The 19252-nt window shown below is 36.9% G+C and overlaps 1 protein-coding gene across 1 annotated transcript in view; it reads left to right on the forward strand.

The window, feature by feature from the left end:
- Positions 1 to 19252, forward strand: part of DNAH7 (dynein axonemal heavy chain 7) — a 334446-nt gene that overhangs the window by 131031 nt on the left and 184163 nt on the right. Inside the window, exons 20-21 of the mRNA XM_003925707.3 lie at positions 14596 to 14789; positions 16656 to 16854. Of these exons, the coding sequence (XP_003925756.1) occupies positions 14596 to 14789; positions 16656 to 16854 (393 nt within the window). The remainder of the gene's footprint in view (positions 1 to 14595; positions 14790 to 16655; positions 16855 to 19252) is intronic.

Here is a 19252-nt window from a genome sequence, read left to right on the forward strand (position 1 = left end):
AAAAAAAATGGGGTTGCAATCCTAGTCTCTGATAAAACAGACTTTAAACTAACGAATATTAAAAAAGAGAAAGAAGGACATTAATAATGGTAAAGGGATCAATGCAACAAGAAGGGCTATTTTAAATATATGTGCAGCCAATACAGGAGCACCCAGATTCATAAAGCAAGTTCTTAGAGACCTACAAAGAGACTTAGACTCCCACACAATAACAATGGGAGACTATAACCCTTCACTGTCAATATTAGACAGATCAGTGAGACAGAATGTTAACAGGGATATTCAGGACTTGAACTCGGCTCTGTACCAAACATATCTAATAGTCATCTACAGAACCCTGTACCCCAAATCAACAGAATATACATTCTCAGCACCTCATCGCACTTATTCTAAAATTGACCACATAGTTGGAAGTAAAACGCTCCTCAGCAAGTGCTAAAAAACAGAAATCCTAACAGTCTCTCAGACCACAGTGCAATCAAATTAGTACTCAGGATTAAGAAACTCACTCAAAACCGCACAACTACATGGAAACTGAACAACCTGCTCCTGAATGACCACTTGACAAATCATGAAATTAAGGCAGGAATAAAGTTATTTGAAACCAATGAGAACAAAGACACAAAGTACCAGAATCTCTGGCACATATTTAAAGCAGTGTGTAGAGAGAAATTTATAGCAGTAAATGTCCACAAGAGAAAGCAGGAAAGATCTAAAATTGACATTCTAACATCACAACTAAGATATCTAGAGAAGCTAGAGCAAAGAAATTCAAAAGCTAGCCGAAGACAAGAAATAACTAAGATCAGAACAGAACTGAAGGAGACAGAGACACAGAAAACCCTTCAAAAAAATCAGTGAATCCAGGAGCTGGATTTTTGAAAAGGCTAACAAAATAAACTGCTAGTCAGGCTAATAAAGAAGAAAAGGGGGAAGAATCAAATAGACACCATGAAAAATGATAAAGGGGAAATCACCACTGATCCCACAGAAATAGAAACTACCATCAGAGAATACTGTAAAAGTCTCTATGCAAATAATCTAGAAAATCTAGAAGAAATGTATAAATTCCTGGAAAGATACACCCTTTCAAGACTAAACCAAGAAGAATTCAAATCCTAAATAGAGCAATAACAAATTCTGAAGTTGAGGCAGTAATTAATAGCCTACCAATCAAAAAAATCAGGACCAGAAGGATATACAGCTGAATTCTACCAGACGTACAAAGAGGAGCTGGTACCATTCCTTCTGAAACTATTCCAAACAGTAGAAAACGAGGGAATCCTCCCTAACTCATTTTGTGAGTCCAGCATTACCCTGATAACAAAACCTGGCAGAGACACAACTAAAAAAGAAAACTTCAGGCCAGTATCCCTGATGAACATTGATGCAAAAACCCTCAATTAAATACTGACAAACCGAATCCAGCAGCATATCGAAAAATTTACCTATAACGATCAAGTCGGCTTCATCCCTGGGATGCAACGGATCAATAAATGTAATCCATTACATAAACAGAACCAATGACAAAAACCACAGGATTATTTCAATAGATGCAGAAAAGGCCTTTGATAAAATTCAACACCCTTGATGCTAAAAACACTCAATAAACTAGGTATTGATGGAATGTATCTCAAAATAATAACTATTTATGACAAACCCACAGCCAATATCATACTGAATGGGCAAAAGCTGGAAGCATTCCCTTTCAAGACTGGCACAAGACAAGGATGCCCTCTCTCACCACTCCTATTCAACATAATATTGGAAGTTCTGCCCAGGGCAATCAGGCAAGAGAAAGAAATAAAGGGTATTCAAACAGGAAGAGAGGAAGTCAAATTGTCTCTATTTGCAGATGACATGACTGCATATTTAGAAAACTCCATCATCTCAGCCCAAATCTCCTTAAGCTGATAAGTAACTTCAGCAAATTCTCAGGATACAAAATCAATGTGCAAATATTATAAGCATTCCTAAACACCAATAATAGAGCCAAATCATGAGTGAACTCTCTTCACAACTGCTACAAAGAGAATAAAATACCTAGGAATACAACTTAAAAGGGATGTGAAGGACCTCTTCAAAGAAAACTCAAACTGCTGCTCAAGGAAATAAGAGAGAACACAAACAAATGGAAAAATATTCCATGCTCAGGGATAGGAAGAATCAATATTGTGAAAATAACCATACTGCCCAAAGTAATTTATAGATTCAGTGCTATTCCCATCAAACTACCATTGGCTTTACTTACAGAATTAGAAAAAACTATTTTAAATTTCTTACGGAATCAAAAAAGAGCATGTATAGACAAGACAATCCTAAGCAAAAAGAACAAAGCCGGAGGCATCACACTACTTGACTTCAAACTATGCTACAAAGTTACAGTAACCAAAAGAGCATGGCACTGGTGCCAAAACAGATATATAGACCAGTAGAACAGAACAGAGGCCTCAGAAATAACACCACACATCTGCAACTATCTGATCACTGGCAAACCTGACAAAAGCAAGCAATGGGTTAACAATTTCCTATTTAATAAATGGTATTGGGAAAACTGGCTAGCCATACGCTGAAAGCTGAAATTGGATCCCTTTCTTACACCTTAACAAAAATTAAGTCAAGATGGATTAAAGACTTAAACGTGAGATCTAAAACCATAAAAACCCTAGAATAAAACCTAGACAATACCATTCAGGACATAGACATGGGCAAAGACTTCATTAGTAAAACATCAAAAACAATGGCAGCAGAAGCTAAAATAGACAAATGCAATCTAATTAAAATAAAGAGCTTCTGCACAGCAAAAGAAACTATCACCAGAGTGAACAGGCAACCTATAGAATGGGAGAAAATTCTTCCAATCTATCCACCTGACAAAGGATTAATATCCAGAATTTACAAGGGACTTAAACAAATTTACAAGAAAAAAACAACCCCATCAAAAAGTGGGTGAGGGATATGAACATACACTTCTCAAAAAAAGACATTTATGTGGCCAACAAATATTTGAAAAAAAGCTCATCATCACTGGTCATTAGAAAAATGCAAATCCAAACCACAATGAGATACAATCTCACGTCAGTTACAATGATGATCATTAAAAAGTCAGGAAACAGATGCTGGAGAGGATGTGGAGAAATAGGAACGCTTTTACACTGTTGGTGGGAGTGTAAATTAGTTCAACCATTGTGGAAGACAGTGGGGCAATTTCTCAGGGATCTAGAATCAGAAATACCATTTGACCCAGCAATCCTATTACTGGATTTATACCCAAAGGATTATAAGTCATTCTAATATAAGGACACATGCATATGTATGTTTATTACAGCACTGTTCACAATAGCAAAGACTTGGAACCAACCCAAAATGCCCATCAGTGCTAGACCGTGTAAAGAAAATGTGACACATATATACCATGGAATACTATGCAGCCATTAAAAAGGATGAGTTCGCCTTCTTTGCAGGGACATGGATAAAGATGGAAACTTCTCTGCAAACTAACACAGGAAGAGAAAACCAAACACCACATGTTCTCACTCCTAAGTGGGAGTTGAACAATGAGAACACATGGACACAGGGAGGGGAACATCACACACTGGGGCCTTTCAGGGGTTGGGGGGGCAGTAGGAGAAATACCTAAAGTAGATGACTGGTTGATGGGTGCAGCAAATCACCATGGCACATGTATACCTATATAACAAACCTGTACATTCTGCGTGTGTGTGTGTGTGTGTGTGTGTGTGTGTGTGTGTGTGTGTATTCTGGCTTTATTGAGATGTCTTGGTTTCCTTGAGGTATAAACATGAAATAATCTTATAATTTCTGCTTGTAATTTCTTCTTGTAATTCCTGCTACCGACTATACTTGACCAAAACCCTTTCTTACTGGGAGAGACTCCCTTATTGACCTTTCAATCTAGTTCCGGAAATTTTCAGTCACTTTTACTTATTAAGAGAGTTTTGCCTATGAATACTTGGTTGTACCTATTTCAAAACCTCTGTCTTCTGTTCTTCTCTGAGCTCTTCTTCTCCCCATAATGCAGGTAAACCTGAGGTTCCAGGGGCGGGGAGATATGGAGATTGCTCTCCCACCCTACTTCTCTCCTCCTGTGTGTCTCCTCTGGGACTGGGACAAGGACTGGGTGAAGAGAAGGAGGAAGGGAGGGATGGGAAGAGAGACAGGAAGAGGGAGAGGGAGAAAGAGACAGCGAGAGTAAAAGAACATTTTTGGATGTACCTGATCCTGCAAAATGAGTTGTCCTTTTTTCTGGGTGGTCATAGGTGGACAACCTTCCATCAGTGATGTGAAGGCACTGTGCCTTTTCTGTTGGTCTTCACAACCGGTCTAACCTTTTGGAGAGTTGTGGATATGTAATGTGCGCAGATTAACCCAGGGTAGACAGGTGAATATCCCAACACAGGTCTGGCTGCTGAGGGACTTCATCTTGAGTATCTCCCCTACGTTTGGTCATTGTCTGGGACATTTGGCTACATCTTCAAACTGACCTTCTGATGGTGGATTTTGCCACATGTTTTTGATGTGTGAGTCTTTTTGCCCCATACTATAGCAGTATTTCACAAATCTTAATATGCCTGATAACTTTTAAGATTAGGTTACGGAAATAAATTTTCATCTGCCTGCCATAGCCCAAAAGCAGGGTTTGCAGAAACGTACAATTCATCTTCTGTATCCACTTTGTAACCGTGAACACACAGTTCTTGCCTCTTCTTCACTGGCTGTTCTATCACACCATCTTCTCCCAGAGTTTTTTTCTGCTCTAGTAGCATTGGAGCAGGTCAGCATACCTGGTGACTGACTAGACCTCCAGCTAGGGAAGATGTCAGCCTCCTCTCCTTTCAGGCACTTAGAAAATTAGGGACTCTCTTGGACTCTCCTTCCTAAGATTCAGGGAATGGGAACGAGTTAATTGCCCACCCAATGGAGATGAAGGAAGTGGATAATCTCTCTGCATGGTACATTTTACCCCCAAACTTGGTTTTTGAGCCACCCAAGTTTTTGTATTTCGTACAAAGCAGATGAAAACACTGTTAAATTTCCCCCCATTTTCCTTTTCTAGTCTAACCCCATCTCAGTAAACACTATTTATTTTCTGTTGCTCAGGCCAAAAATTTAGCATCCATTCTTTACTTTTCCAGTTTTCTTTACTGCAGTAAACATGATCATTTGGCAGTAACCATGTCACCTCTATCTAGTGAGCTGAAAAGTAGAGAACATCATCTCCTAGACTCTCTACGCCTAACTTTCTGGAAGTGAATTCTGTCATGTTAATTAGATACACTCATTTGGGATTTGGAAGACAAAAGTGAAAGTGACCATCTTTCTGCCATTTTAGCTATTTCTGGTGTTAAGCAAGATCATGAACACATGACTTTTTTTCTAAGAAAACTTTATTATCTGGTTATCAGTTATATAGATATTATGAGGCAGTGATAATGGTGGCCGGCTGGTCCCACCCACTGATCTCTAGCACCAGAGCCACCGTGATGGGTTCTTGAACTCAGTATTTGCAGTGGTGGTATCCTCTAGTCCTGATTGCAGCAGAAGTAGTAAATCCTGGAAAGTCAGTTCTTGTGTTTTAGGAGTCTGTCCTGGTAGTATGTTCCCCTAGGCTTTCCAGTGATTTTGTAATCACTTTATTCCCTGCATTAAATTCTTTTTGTTTAATACATAGAGGGGTTCTGCGCTGAACTTGAATAAAATATACCATAACCTCAAGTATGAGATCTAGGATTGTTTATGACTCACTTGGTTTTTAGAACAGTGAAAATCTAGTTATTGCTTGAAAATAGGACACTTATAGTGCCTGGCATGCATTGTAAAAATCACTCACTCGATTATGTTCTTAGACTTCCGGAATGAACAATCTATTTTACAGGCAAGTGTTTGGTGGACCATGAGGCTGCTGGAATAGGTCAATATGATGAGAATTTGAAGTACAAGGGATGTGAGATGGGCTGAATTCTTTAAAAAGCACTGGAGAAATTAAATAAATGGTACAATTTGCAGTTTTAAATTTTCTGCTCAAGATGTGGTCAGACAACTAAGAAATATCTGTGATTGCCTAAGCCTTTTATTTCTCATAGCTACAAATTTGATATAGCCAAAAATGAGTTACAGAATCTGATTCAGTAAGTCACCAAATTTCAATGTAATTTAATTCATGGTTTTTCTAGATCTGTTATGTGTAAGGTAATTTACTTACCAGAAGGAGTGAGATGTTGAGAACTGAAAATGGGGACACTTGGATTTAATTCACTCTGGGTAGCCTGACCCTCAAACTCTGTCTAGCTTCTCTTGCCAGAAGCCTTGGCAGAGGTGCAGATAAATATAAGTGGCAATATAGTGTAATGGTGCTTGTCTAGGGAGGAAAGAAGTTGGGTATGGTCAAATGTGTTGATGTGGGTGTACTTACCAGAGCTGCTGTTTCAACACACTAGTCAAGGAGCTATGAGTGCTTCTGTTTACTTACGTTTTTTTTGTTGTTGTTGTCTGTTTTCTTTCTTTCTTTCTTTCCTTCTTTTTTTTTTTTTTTCTTTGAGACGGAGTTTCGCTCTTGTTACCCAGGCTGGAGTGCAATGACGCGATCTCGGCTCACCGCAACCTCCGCCTCCTGGGCTCGGGCAGTTCTCCTGCCTCAGCCTCCTAAATAGCTGGGATTACAGGCACGCGCCACCATGCCCAGCTAGTTTTTTGTATTTTTAGTAGAGAGGGGGTTTCACCATGTTGACCAGGATGGTCTTGATCTCTCGACCTCATGATCCACCCGCCTCGGCCTCCCAAAGTGCTGGGATTACAGGCTTGAGCCACCGCGCCTGGCCTGTCTGTTTTCTGAGACAATTTTGTTCTTGTTGCCCAGGCTGGAGTACAGTGGCACAATCTCGGTTCACTTCAGCCTCTGCCCCCTGGGTTCAAGCAGTTCTCTTGCCTCAGCCTCCTGAGTAGCTGGGATTACAGGCATGTGCCACCACACCTGGCTAGTTGTGCATTCTTAATGGAGACAGGGTTTCTCCATGTTGGTCAGGTTGATCTTGAACTCCCGACCTCAAGTGATCTACCCACCTCGGTCTCCCAAAGTGATGGGATTACAGGCTTGAGCCCCTGTGCCTGACCTATTTACTTGTTTTATTGACCAAACCTGGCTTCTGTGATGACCTATCTCAATGAGATTGAAATGGTAGAAAATCCTTGATAGGATTTAAAGAAATTAGAGTTGCCTGCAGATGTTTGTGCCAAATATGTCTGCACCATCCAGAAGTGGAAATTATAACCCCACTTATGGGTGGACTTAAAGAACAGAAGGAAGGGAGTTCTTCTTGTGGCATAACTTCAATAAATATATAGGTTTTTTTGTTTGTTTTTAACTTTCCTTGGAAAGAGTGCTTGGTCAGAAGTACAAATTTATATTGATGGTCAGTAGCAAACAGTTTTGCTGCATAATCAAGGACTTAGAAACAAGTTTGAAGAATTGGGAACAAGGAAAACTGAAGAAGGGGTATGTAAGGATTAGAGAATATACCTAAATTCGAGCATATTTGTATTCCATGTGAAGGCTTAGTAACAGGTGCAACTGCAAGAGGAGGAACTTAATTATATGGTTGACCAGTTGACCTATTCTGTGTATGTCAACCAGCAGAGGCCACTATATGCACAGTGAACTATGAAATAGAATGATCATGTAATATATTGTCCAAATTGGATAACATTTGAGAGTTAAAGCAATTAATAATCTGAGAAAGCAAGCATGAGCCAGAACTATCTTCATCAAACTGGGATACATGGCTACTGTAGCTTTAAATGAAGGAGTTACGATGGCAGGGATGGGGTTTATGGAAGGAATTATTATTGCAGACTATCCCTGACCAACACTGCTGGGTGCTCAAGCTGCCAACAGCAGAGATTAACATAATGTTTCTGATACAGAAGTCATTTAGAGGGAATTGAATATTATATTTGCCCTCTTTCAATATGGAAGTATGCAGTATTGTGTCTGCACCAAATGAATTTTTGTTTTAGCATCCCAAGTTTCAGCCAGTACTGTCATTCATTAACTTACTGAATGACTTACTTACTTATCACAGTTTACACACAACACTGCATGTGCTAAGGAACTCACATTACAAGGGATATAAGACAGTTGACTGACACCGAGAAGAATAAAGGTCCTACTATGAGTATTGACCTTGAACAAACTGAATTGGCTTATATTGAAGATTAATTTGCTCTATCTCTGTGATAGTCTGTTCTCACACTGCTAAGAAATACATGCCTGAGACCAAGTAATTTACAAAGGAAAGAGGTTTAATTGACTTACAGTTCCACATGGCTGTGGAGGTCTCACAATCATGGTGGAAGGCAAATGAGCAGCAAAGTCATATCTTACATGGCGGCAGGCAAGAGAACATGTGTAGGGGAACTCCTCTTTATAAAACCATCAGATCTCATGAGGCTGACTATCATGGGAACAGCATGGGAAAAACCCACACCCATGATTCACTTACCTCCCACCAGGTCCCTCCTATGACACATAGGGATTATTACAATTCTAGGTGAGATTATTACAATTCAAGGTGGGGACACAGAGTTAAACCATATCACTGTGGGAAGATAATAGGAGTTTGGGATGCAGTTCTAGAGTATACATGGTATATCTTCCCTGTTGGCTTCAGTCATATGGTTCTGTCATAGTCTGAGTACATGGATCTGGGAATAAAGGAGTAAAAATAGAGGTGACATGTCTCACCAATTAACCGTGTAATCTACCCACAACAATTTTGCTTCTCAACTTTTGGCTTTTCTAGATGAAATCTGGTAGAGATTATTTTAACTAGATTAAGTAATCTTAGTATCCAGGGGACACATACTTATGTATGAAGGACATGTTAATGGTTTCATTAAATGGAAAGTTTTTGATCTGCTCATTCCACCCTTTTACCTCTCTGTCTTTGTAACTTTTCAGTTTACTTACTGTATTACAGCCATACTGGCTACCTCCTCCTCCTCTTCCTCTTCTTTCTTCTTCCCCTTCCTCCTTCCTCTTTCTTCTCATTTATTCTCCTTCTCTCCCTTCCTCCTCCACTTCCTTCTTCTCAAACAACAAACACACTCTACCCTAGGGCCTTTGCACTGGTTGGACCCTCTCCCTAGAATGTGCTGCCTCTAAATATCTGTGATGCTAATGCTTTGCTACCTTGATATATTTTCTCAAATATTACCTTTATAAAGGGGCTCACATTGAGATTCTATCTGAAATTAACCCACTTTTGACTTTTTTTGGCACTCTTTATCCCTTGTTTCTTTTTTGTAGCATCTATCATCTTCTACCTTACTTATAATTTATGGATTATGATGTTTGTTATTTATTGTGTGTCTCCCCCATGGAGGCTGGGATCTTTATTTTGTTCACTGTTGTCACCCAAGCACTGAGAAAAGTCACTAACATGTATTAGACCCTTGGCAAATGTTTGTTAAATGAGTAAATTGATAATTGAGATTGATCCTTGAATTGTTCATTCTACGAATTCTGAGTTTATTCTAGAAAACTTCTAAAAATTCAGTTTTAATCAAGTGGGGCCTGAGATTTAGATTAATCCTAGAAATATCCTGATGCTAAAATGAAGGAATTTCTGCTCCTGATGAAGTCAAGGAATCTTAAAAGTGTAAGGAGTTTAAAGTTCTACTCTGTCAACCTACAATTTCTTTCTTAAATTGTAAAAGGTTTAAAGAGGATCTTATCAATTTTCTGTTCTCTAGGAATTTTGGATTAGGAAATTTATGTTTCCAGAAGTTTACTAAGCAGACTTGAGTTTAATTCCATTAAGTATACAAAATCATCTTTTCTCTTTTTATTTTTTTATTTTTATATTTTACTTTAAGTTCTGGGATACATGCATAGAATGTGCATGTTTGTTATATAAGTATACATGTGTCATGGTGGTTTGCTGTACCTATCAACCTGTCATCTAGGTTTTAAGCCCTACATATATTAGGCATTTGTTCTAATACTCTCCCTCCCCTTGCCCCCCGATAGGCTCTGGTGTATTTCCCTCCCTGTATCCATGTATTATCATTGTTCAGCTCCTACTTAGGAGTAAGAACATGTGGTTTGGTTTTCTGTTCCTGTGTTAGTTTGCAGAGAATGATAGCTTCCAGCTTCATCAAAGTCCCTGCAAAGGACATGAACTCATTCTTTTTTATGGCTGCATAGTATTCCATGATGCATATGTGCCACATTTTCTTTATTCATTCTATCATTGATGGGCATTTGGGTTGGTTCCAAATCTTTGCTATTGTAAATAGTGCTGCAATAAACTTACATGTGCATGTGAATGACTTATAATCCTTTGAGTATATACCCACTAATGGGATTGCTGGGTCAAATCGTATTTCTGATCCTAGATCCTTGAGGAATCATCACACTGTCTTCACAATGGTTGAACTAATTTACACAACCACCAACAGTGTAAAGGTATTCCTATTTCTCCACATCCTCACCAGCATCTATTGCTTCCTGACTTTTTAATGATCATCATTGTAACTTGAGTGAGATGGTATCTCATTGTGGTTTGGATTTGCATTTTTCTAATGACCAGAGATGGTGAGTTTTTTCCCTATGTTTGTTGATCGAATAAATGTCTTCTTTTGAGAAGTGTCTTCTTTTCATATCCTTCACCCACTTTTTTTTTTTTTTTTTTTTTTGGTAAATTTAAGTTCTTTGTAGATTCTGGATATTAGCCCTCTGTCAGAATGATAGATCGCAAAAATTTTCTCCCATTCTGTAGGTTATCTGTTCACTCTGATGATAGTTTTTTTGCTGTGCAGAAGCTCTTTAGTTTAATTAGATCCCATTTGTTAATTCTGGCTTTTGTTGACATTGCTTTTGTTGTTTTAGTCATGAAGTCTTTGCCCTTGCCTATGTCCTGAATGGTATTGCCTAGGTCTTCTTCACTAGGATTTTTATAGCTTTAGATTTTACAATTAAGTCTTTAATCCATCTTGAGTTAATTTTTATATAAACTGTAAGGAAGGGGTCCAGTTTCCATTTTCCACATATGGCTAGTCAGTTTTTCCAGCACCATTTGTTAAATTGGGAAATTTTCCCCCCATTGCTTGTTTTTTCAGGTTTGTTGAAGATCAGATGGTTGTAGATGTATGGTGTTATTTCTGAGGCCTCTGTTCTGTTTCATTGGTCTCTATATATGTTTTGGTACCAGTACCATGCTGTTTTGGTTACTGTAGCCTTGCATTATAGTTTGAGGTCAAGTAGCGTGATGCCTCCAGCTTTGTTCTTTTTGCTTAGGATTATCTTGGCTATATGGGCTCTTTTATAGTTATATATGAAATTTGAAGTAGTTTTTTTTTCTAATTTTGCATATAAAGTCAATGGTAGCTTGATAGGAATAGCACTGAATTTCTAAATTACTTTGGGCAGTATGGCTGTTTTCACAATATTGATACTTCCTATCCATGAGCATGGAATGTTTTTCCATTTGTTTGTGTCCTCACTTATTTCCTTGAGAAGTGACAAAACTGTTTTTTCTACAAAGCTTCCTGGTATCAGAAATTAGAAAGCTCTCCATATACCCGAAGTTTCCAGGCCCTGATTTCACAGTCTTTTGGTTTAAAAATGTAAACCTAGTAGATCATCACTGGAGCTGATGAGATTGGTGGGTGCTTGTGAAGTAAAAGAAGACACAAAAAAATTATCAGTGTGCCTTTAACCAAAAAATACAGTGAATCATTCATTTCTTCCCCTGCAGGAGACAGAAAGTAATTAAAGTGTCAGGGAAGTCCTATTAAGTTTCAAATTTGTTGTAGCTTCCTGTTACAACATCTTATTGCTGTGTCTTGAGGGCATACCTAAGAAGTACCAGCCTGGTATGACATGAAAGCTTGCATATTCCTTGAGTTTCCCTGTATGAGCTCGGTTGTAGCTCAACCTGCATTTGCTCAAGCATTCATTCATAGAATACTCACTCTGTACCAGGATTTTATGACAATCCTTAGAGGGATTTAAAGTCAGTGTTATTTTACTAAGATAAATACCTTTCTTGAAGAACGGCAGATTATAAAATGTTCATTTTAACTCCACAAAACAGATGGAGTGATGTAAATGCTTCATTTTCCACTTTCCCTGGAGTCAGCCTCCACTCCCCACTCTCTCTAAGAGACAGTTTTGCAGTGAGGAGAAGAAAACGGTGAGTAAAAGGGTTGCTTCAAGCATCTGTGTGTTCTAGGTGTCATATTAGTCACTTAAAAAACATTATCTAATTTGGTCCTCATCCCAATTTTGAGAGAGGGCTCTTATTCCACTTTTCAAGATAATAAAGGAACTCAGATTAAGCAAATGATCTAAGGTCACACAGGTAATAAGGAATAGAGTGTGGGACAGATACCAGGTCTGTGCATCTTTGGGGCCCTTTCTTTTTCTGATACAGTCTTAGATTCATCTTCTCAGTGGGAGAGAGTGAAGGTAGATGAGTTTCCAGACATAAGATGATTATTTTTATTTTAAAATCTTAAATCCATATACAAAGATACATAGATTATTGCCTATGTTCATTTAAAAGTAACATATTTGGTTCAGAGTTTTTTTGGAGCTAATCTGGTTAAATAAGTTTGACCCTGGAAATTCAACAATAGGAAAATTTTACATGAATGCTCTTTCCAGGGTTTGTTGTTTGCTTGTTTGTTGTTTTGGTAATTATATTTAGTAAAAGGATTATACTTAACTGATTTTTTTAGCTTTCAAATCTTAGATCAAGAATGGAAACTTTGCAATAAATTTTTTGGTTGAGAATAACAGATACTGCTCATGTGTGAAAGGAGTTTTTCACATTTAGCCACAGTTCAGCTTTTTCCCCCCAACAAATACTTTTCCAGCAGGTGGCACTCTAAGAACACTATTTAGATATTTGGATTTAGGAGGACAAGATGGCCTGAGTCTGGGTGCCTGTGTGTGTGTGTGTGTGTGTGTGTGTGTGTGTGTGTGTGTGTGTGTGTATTTAGAATATAAAACAGGAAGCGTACTAAAATGCCTTTTAAAAATTATGCACCTTGAAAGACAAGTTGATCTAATTATATTACATGGTTTATATATTCATGTTTGTTGAGAAAACAGGTAATGATGATAATTATTTTGTTTGATTAAATTGCTGTTTCCAAATTACATTGTTATAATCCAAAACATAAAAGCAAAAAATTATCTTTCCTTTGCAGACACAAAGTACATTAACAAAAATGTACTTTAGAGATTCCTCAAATAGAATAAAATTCCTGTATGAAAAAATTTACTGCTTATATTTTTGGTTTTCTCTCAGTCATGGTTAAATACTGAAACTACCTAATTAGTTAATCTTGAAATTTAATACTTAGTTTTTAACAGTATTCTATTGATTTAATTTCATATGAATTTTCTAAAATACTCTGTTACTTACATTATTAAACGTCTGGTGTGTTTTCATGAAGTATGTTGCTTGGCGATTGAAATCTCTGTTGTGTTAGCACCTTTTTTTAAAAAAAAAACAAAAAACAAAAAAAAAAACAAAAAAAACACAAACACCTTCAAGCTTGTTGTAGTAGAGAACTTCCCTTACATTGTCAGTGGTGTCAATGGTGAACACTGACTTTGGATTTATAAGACCAAGAATAGACTCAGATGGTATCAACCATGTGTTAAAGAAAAAAAAGTAGAAATAATTCTATTTCACCTGTATCTAGGTTGTATTTTAACAGGTATTTATAAAGATTTTTCATAAACTCAGTAGTTACTGTATGGATATTTTGAGAAATCAATAAACTCTATTTACTTTTTTAAAAATATGAGTTCTTAAACTTTTGGTTATCATTCTTATTTTGAATACACAGCATAAAAGAAGGCTCTTTTAAAAATATTTGATTGTGTTTAAGTCACTTTAAAGCAAACAGCTCACAGTGACATTTTCAAGTGAGAATGTTCACCATGCCTTAAAGGTGGAACAGTCTTAGACTTTAGAGTTGAGAAAGGGCGCACTTTGAACGCGAGTCCTTCAGCACGAAGTGTTATAAAGTAGTTCCAAGGGTCATTATTTACAATGTAAGATCTTCTTAGAAAACTTTCTTCCTCATTTCCCCAACCCTTACTTTTTTCTCTATAGTTATAAAACAGGGATTCTGTTATTTTATTATTATTCATAACAATAAAATTGAAAATAATAATTATAATGACTTACTATTTAGAATTGTTTCCTTAATGAATAAATACAAAAGAAAATATCTCATGCTATTTTGTTTCCACTGTCCTTCTTGTGAGTTCAGGCAGTGTTCTCTCTCTCTCATTTTCTCTCTCTTACACTTCTCAGCTTAGAATGAGAACTTACGAATAGGGCTGAGTATTAAAACTGTGACTTTTACAGAATCAAAGAGAGAGGGTGAGTAGACCTGGAATATGCAAGACCACTTTAAAAAAATAAATACTCCCCTTAAAGTTTACATGACCTTTGTTTGATTACAAACATATAATCTCAAATATAGTATGAATATAAATAAAGTTAGTATCTAATATTTTTGAATTGAGTGGTTTTTTATTTTTATTTTTAGGATAAACATGTTCTGACAGTTGTAACCATTGAGAGGATGCTGGAAAGACTGAGAAAATGTAATGAACTTTTGGAGCTCATTCTTAAAGGACTTAATGAATATTTGGAAAAGAAACGTCTCTTTTTCCCCAGATTCTTTTTCTTGTCAAATGATGAACTTCTTGAGATACTATCTGAGACTAAAGATCCCACTAGGTAAGTAATTTACATGTAGAATATATGACTGAATTTATTTGCTTAAACTTACTTTTTAGAACAAAGTAGAACATAAATATATATAATCATGTTTATATAATAATTTTTCTATAAGAATGTTCCAAGTATTATATAATCAACTTTGGATAATTATTAAAAATATAAGTAATACTGAAGGAACAGTGGAATAGATTTTTTTCTTTTCTTTTCTCGTTCTGTTTCATTTTTTATTCATTTATTTATTTATTTTTGAAATGGAGTTTCACTCTTGTTGCCCAGGCTGGAGTACAATGGCACAACCTCAGCTCCCTGCAACCTCCGCCCCCCAGGTTAAAGCAATTCTCCTGCCTCAGCCTCCCAAGTAGCTGGGATTACAGGTGTGCGCCACCAAGCCCAGCTATTTTTTGTACTTTTAGTAGAGACGGGATTTCACCATGTTGGCTAGCCTGGTCTCGAATTCCTAACCTCACGTGATCTACCCACCTCGGCCTCCCAAAGTGCTGGGATTACAGACATGAGCCACTGCACCCGGCCAGATTTCTTAATTTACCACGTCTTACAGATTTTTCAGAACACAACTCTTTCACAGCACATTCAGAATAAAAGCCGGTGCCCTCACGATGGCTTGCAATGCCCCACACAGATTATTCTTCCCCTTTTATCCCTCCTATTCATCTCCTACCAGTCTTCTTGCTCACTCTGCTTGCAGTCCACCAGCCTTTTTGCAATTCCTTGGTAAAAAGGGCAGCCTGCTTTCTCAATGTACTGTTCTCTTTGCCTGGGACGCTCCTTACCCTCATGTCCATCAGACTTCTTCCTTTACCTCCTATAAGTCTTTGTGGAAATCTGCTTAAGCATCTGTCATTCAGGAAAGCCCTCCCTGACCACCATATTTAAAGAAGCAGCTCCCTGCACACTAAACTTGCCCTCTTTACTGAGTTTTTTTCCTTGCCTAATTTTACTTCTGCATACTTGTTATCATCTAGCATACTCTATAATTACTTATTTGTTTACTGTATGTCTTCCTCTAGCAGAATATAAGCTCCACCATAGTAAAGATTTTTTGACTGTTCTTTCCCACTGCCGATTCCCCAATCCTTAGAAGAGTATCTGATAGAAAGTAAACAATGTATAGATATTTGTTAAGCAAATTTGTTAATTTTGTATTTTGTGCCTTCAAAATAGGAGATTGTAATCTAAAGAAAAACACAAATTTAGGCTCAGATTTCTATCTAAGTTTTTATGCTCTGCTTCTTTTTGCCCATTTGAAAGATGAATACAATGGGTTGTTGGTAGTGTGCCAAAAATGAGGGATTCTGTCAGTCCCCTCTGTATTACATTGAATAGACTAATAGTTGAATACTGTCAAAGCAGTTGATTTAGTAAACTGTACTTATGTCACTAAACATAGTCCAGACTTTTCAAACAGTCTCTGAAGATCCCAGTTGAAAGGGCTACTTTTGCGCATTTGAAGATTCTTTAGGTTCATGTATCTGTTAGTCAAGATTGGTTTTCTCCTTATGTTACCTTTAGCATCTTTTAATTCATTGTACTGAAGACAAAGCCTTGTGGTTGTCTCTGTAGCTCTTACTATAATTGTAATTTTACAGATCTTTTGTGATTATTCAATTAATGCTGACTTCTCACTGGACTGTACAATCCATGTGGGCAAAGACTATGTTTTTTGTTTGTTTGTTTGGGGAGGGTGTCTGGTTTTTGCTCAGTATTTCATTCCCAGCACTACCTAGCACAGGTATAACATTATGCGTTTATTAATTTTAAATGGAAATTGGTGTACGAAGAACACTGGAATTTAAGAAATTGTTTTAACTTGGTTAATTCTCTTAAAAATGTTTTTCCTTACAGGGTGCAACCTCACTTGAAGAAATGTTTTGAAGGAATAGCAAAGGTAGAATTTACGGAAACTTTAGATATTACTCACATGAAGAGTAGTGAAGGAGAGGTTGTGGAACTCAAAGAGATCATTTCAACAGCCAAAGCCAGAGGTCAGGTGGAGAAGTGGTTGGTTGAATTAGAGAGAGTTATGATTAACTCCATCCACAAGGTAATTACAATTTTTAGAAAAGGATGCTAGAGTATGAACATTATTAGAAATATTGTCTGAAATTATTTAATTAAAAAATGTTATGTTAAAAGAAATATACTATTGATAAATGTACTGTTATTTAGACAGACATGGAGGCATGGAATTACCAATTCAAATGTCATAGATAACTTGGAGCAAAGAGATGATCTATGATAGTAATTTTGTAGTGACTCACGAGACATGTGGGACAAAATACCATCCATATTACAGAACACTTGGGTTTCAGTAATGCACCTGCTCATTTTTTGCAGCCACAAGCTAGTCCTTTCATCATTAATTAGATACACTTTGTTCTGTGCAGTCTATCTTTAGTCTTGCCTTGGAAGCACCTCTCTACAGGATCACATCAGTCTCCCTGACATGTGTAAATCCTTTTGTTCTGTGTCTCCATAAAATGCATACTAAAATGTTAGAAGATCACGCATACTTCCTATCATTAATAGCAACTTCGTATTTTCCACATTTCATAAAACATATTGTCAGCTCAATCATTTGCAGTTATTTTTGTTAGTAGAGAATTTCAAGGCACACCAACAAATAAAGATTGAGCACTTTTTTTTTTTTTTTACTATAATGTGAGCCTAGCATTCAAGTTTTTAGTCAAGAATAAAAATCATGATGGAGCAAAGGAATGGGAGGGGAGTATAATTAATAATTTTTAATTTTTATTTTTTAAAATATCAACTTTTAGATTCAGGGGTACATGTGCAGGTTTGTTACATTGATATATTGTGTGATTCTGAGGTTTGGGGAGCGATTGATTCCATCACCCAGGTACTGAGCATAGTACCCAATAGTATATCAACCCTTGGCCCCTCTCTTCCTCCTCCTTGTGGTAGTTCCCAGTGTCTGTTGTTGCCATCCCTATCTGTGTCCATACCCAAGGTTTAGCTTCCAATTACTTATACAGTAAGTGAGAACATGTGGTATTTGGTTTTCTGTTCCTGTGTTAATTTGCTTGGGATAATGGTCTCCAGCTGCATCCGTTGTTGCTGCAAAGAACATAATTTCATTATGTTTGTGGCTGCATAGTATTATATGGTGTTTATTTACCACATTTTCTTTAATCTAATCCACTGTTGATGGCACCTAGGTTGATTCCATGTCTTTGCTGTTGTGAATACTGCTCCAATGAGCATATGAGTATATGTGTCTTTTTGGTAGAACAATTTATTTTCCTTTGGATATATACTCAGCAGTGGGGTTGCTGGGTTGAATGGCAGTTCCATTTTAAGTTCTTTGAGAAATCTCCAAATTGCTTTCCACAGTGGTTGAACTAATTTACAATCCTACCAATAGTGTATTAGCCTTCCCTTTTCTCTGTAGCCTTACTAACATTTTTTGACTTTTTAGTAGTAGCCATTCTGAGTGGTATGAGATGGTATCTCATTGTCCTGTTGATTTATATTTTCTGATGATTGGTGATGTGAAGCATTTTTCATATGTTTTTTGGCCACTTTTATGTCTTCTTTTGAGAAGCATCTGTTCATGTCTGCTGCCCATTTTTTAAATGGGGTTATTTGGTTTTTGCTTGTTCAGTTGCTTAAGTGCCTTATAGATTCTGGTTATTAGAACTTGTTCAGATACGTAGTTTGTGAATGTTTTCTCACAGTCTATAGGTCGTCTGTTTACTCTGTTGATAGTTTTTTGTTGTTGTTGTTTGGTTGGTTGGTTGGTTTTTTGTTTGTTTCTGTGCCAGAATTCTTTAGTTTAATTAGGTCCCACTAATTAAATTTTTGTTTTTGTTTTAACTGCTTTTGAGAACCTAGTCATAAATTATTTCCCAAGGCCAATGTCCAGAATGGTGTGTCCTAGGTTTTCTTTTAGGATTCTTATAGTCTGAAGTCTTACATTTAAATCTTTAAGCCATCTTGAGTTAATTTTTGTATATGGTGAAAGATAGGGAGTAGTTTCATTCTTCTTCATATGGCTAGCCAGCTATTTAGCACCATTTATTGAATAAGGAGTCCTTTCTCCATTGCTTGTTTTTGTTGACTTTGTTGAAGAGCAGATGGCTGTAGATGTGCAGCTTTATTTCTGGGCTCCCTATTCTGTTTCATTAGTATATGTGCCTATTTTTGTACACATACCATGCTGTTCTGGTTATGACAGCCTTATAATATACTTTGAAGTTGGCTAATGTAATGCTTCTGGCTTTGCTTTTTTGCTTAGGATTGTTTTGGCTATTCAGGCTCTTCTGGTTCCATGTAAATTTTAGATTTTTTTTTCTAATTCTGTGAAAAATGATGTTGGTAGTTTGATAGAAATAGTGTTGAATTTGTAGGTTACTTTGGGCAGTATGAGTGTTTTAATGATACTGATTTTTCTAATCCATGGAATATTTTTCTATTTGTGT

The sequence above is a fragment of the Saimiri boliviensis genome, chromosome 5, assembly GCF_048565385.1.
Source record: "Saimiri boliviensis isolate mSaiBol1 chromosome 5, mSaiBol1.pri, whole genome shotgun sequence".
In the NCBI taxonomy this organism is placed as follows: Eukaryota; Metazoa; Chordata; class Mammalia; order Primates; family Cebidae; genus Saimiri; species Saimiri boliviensis.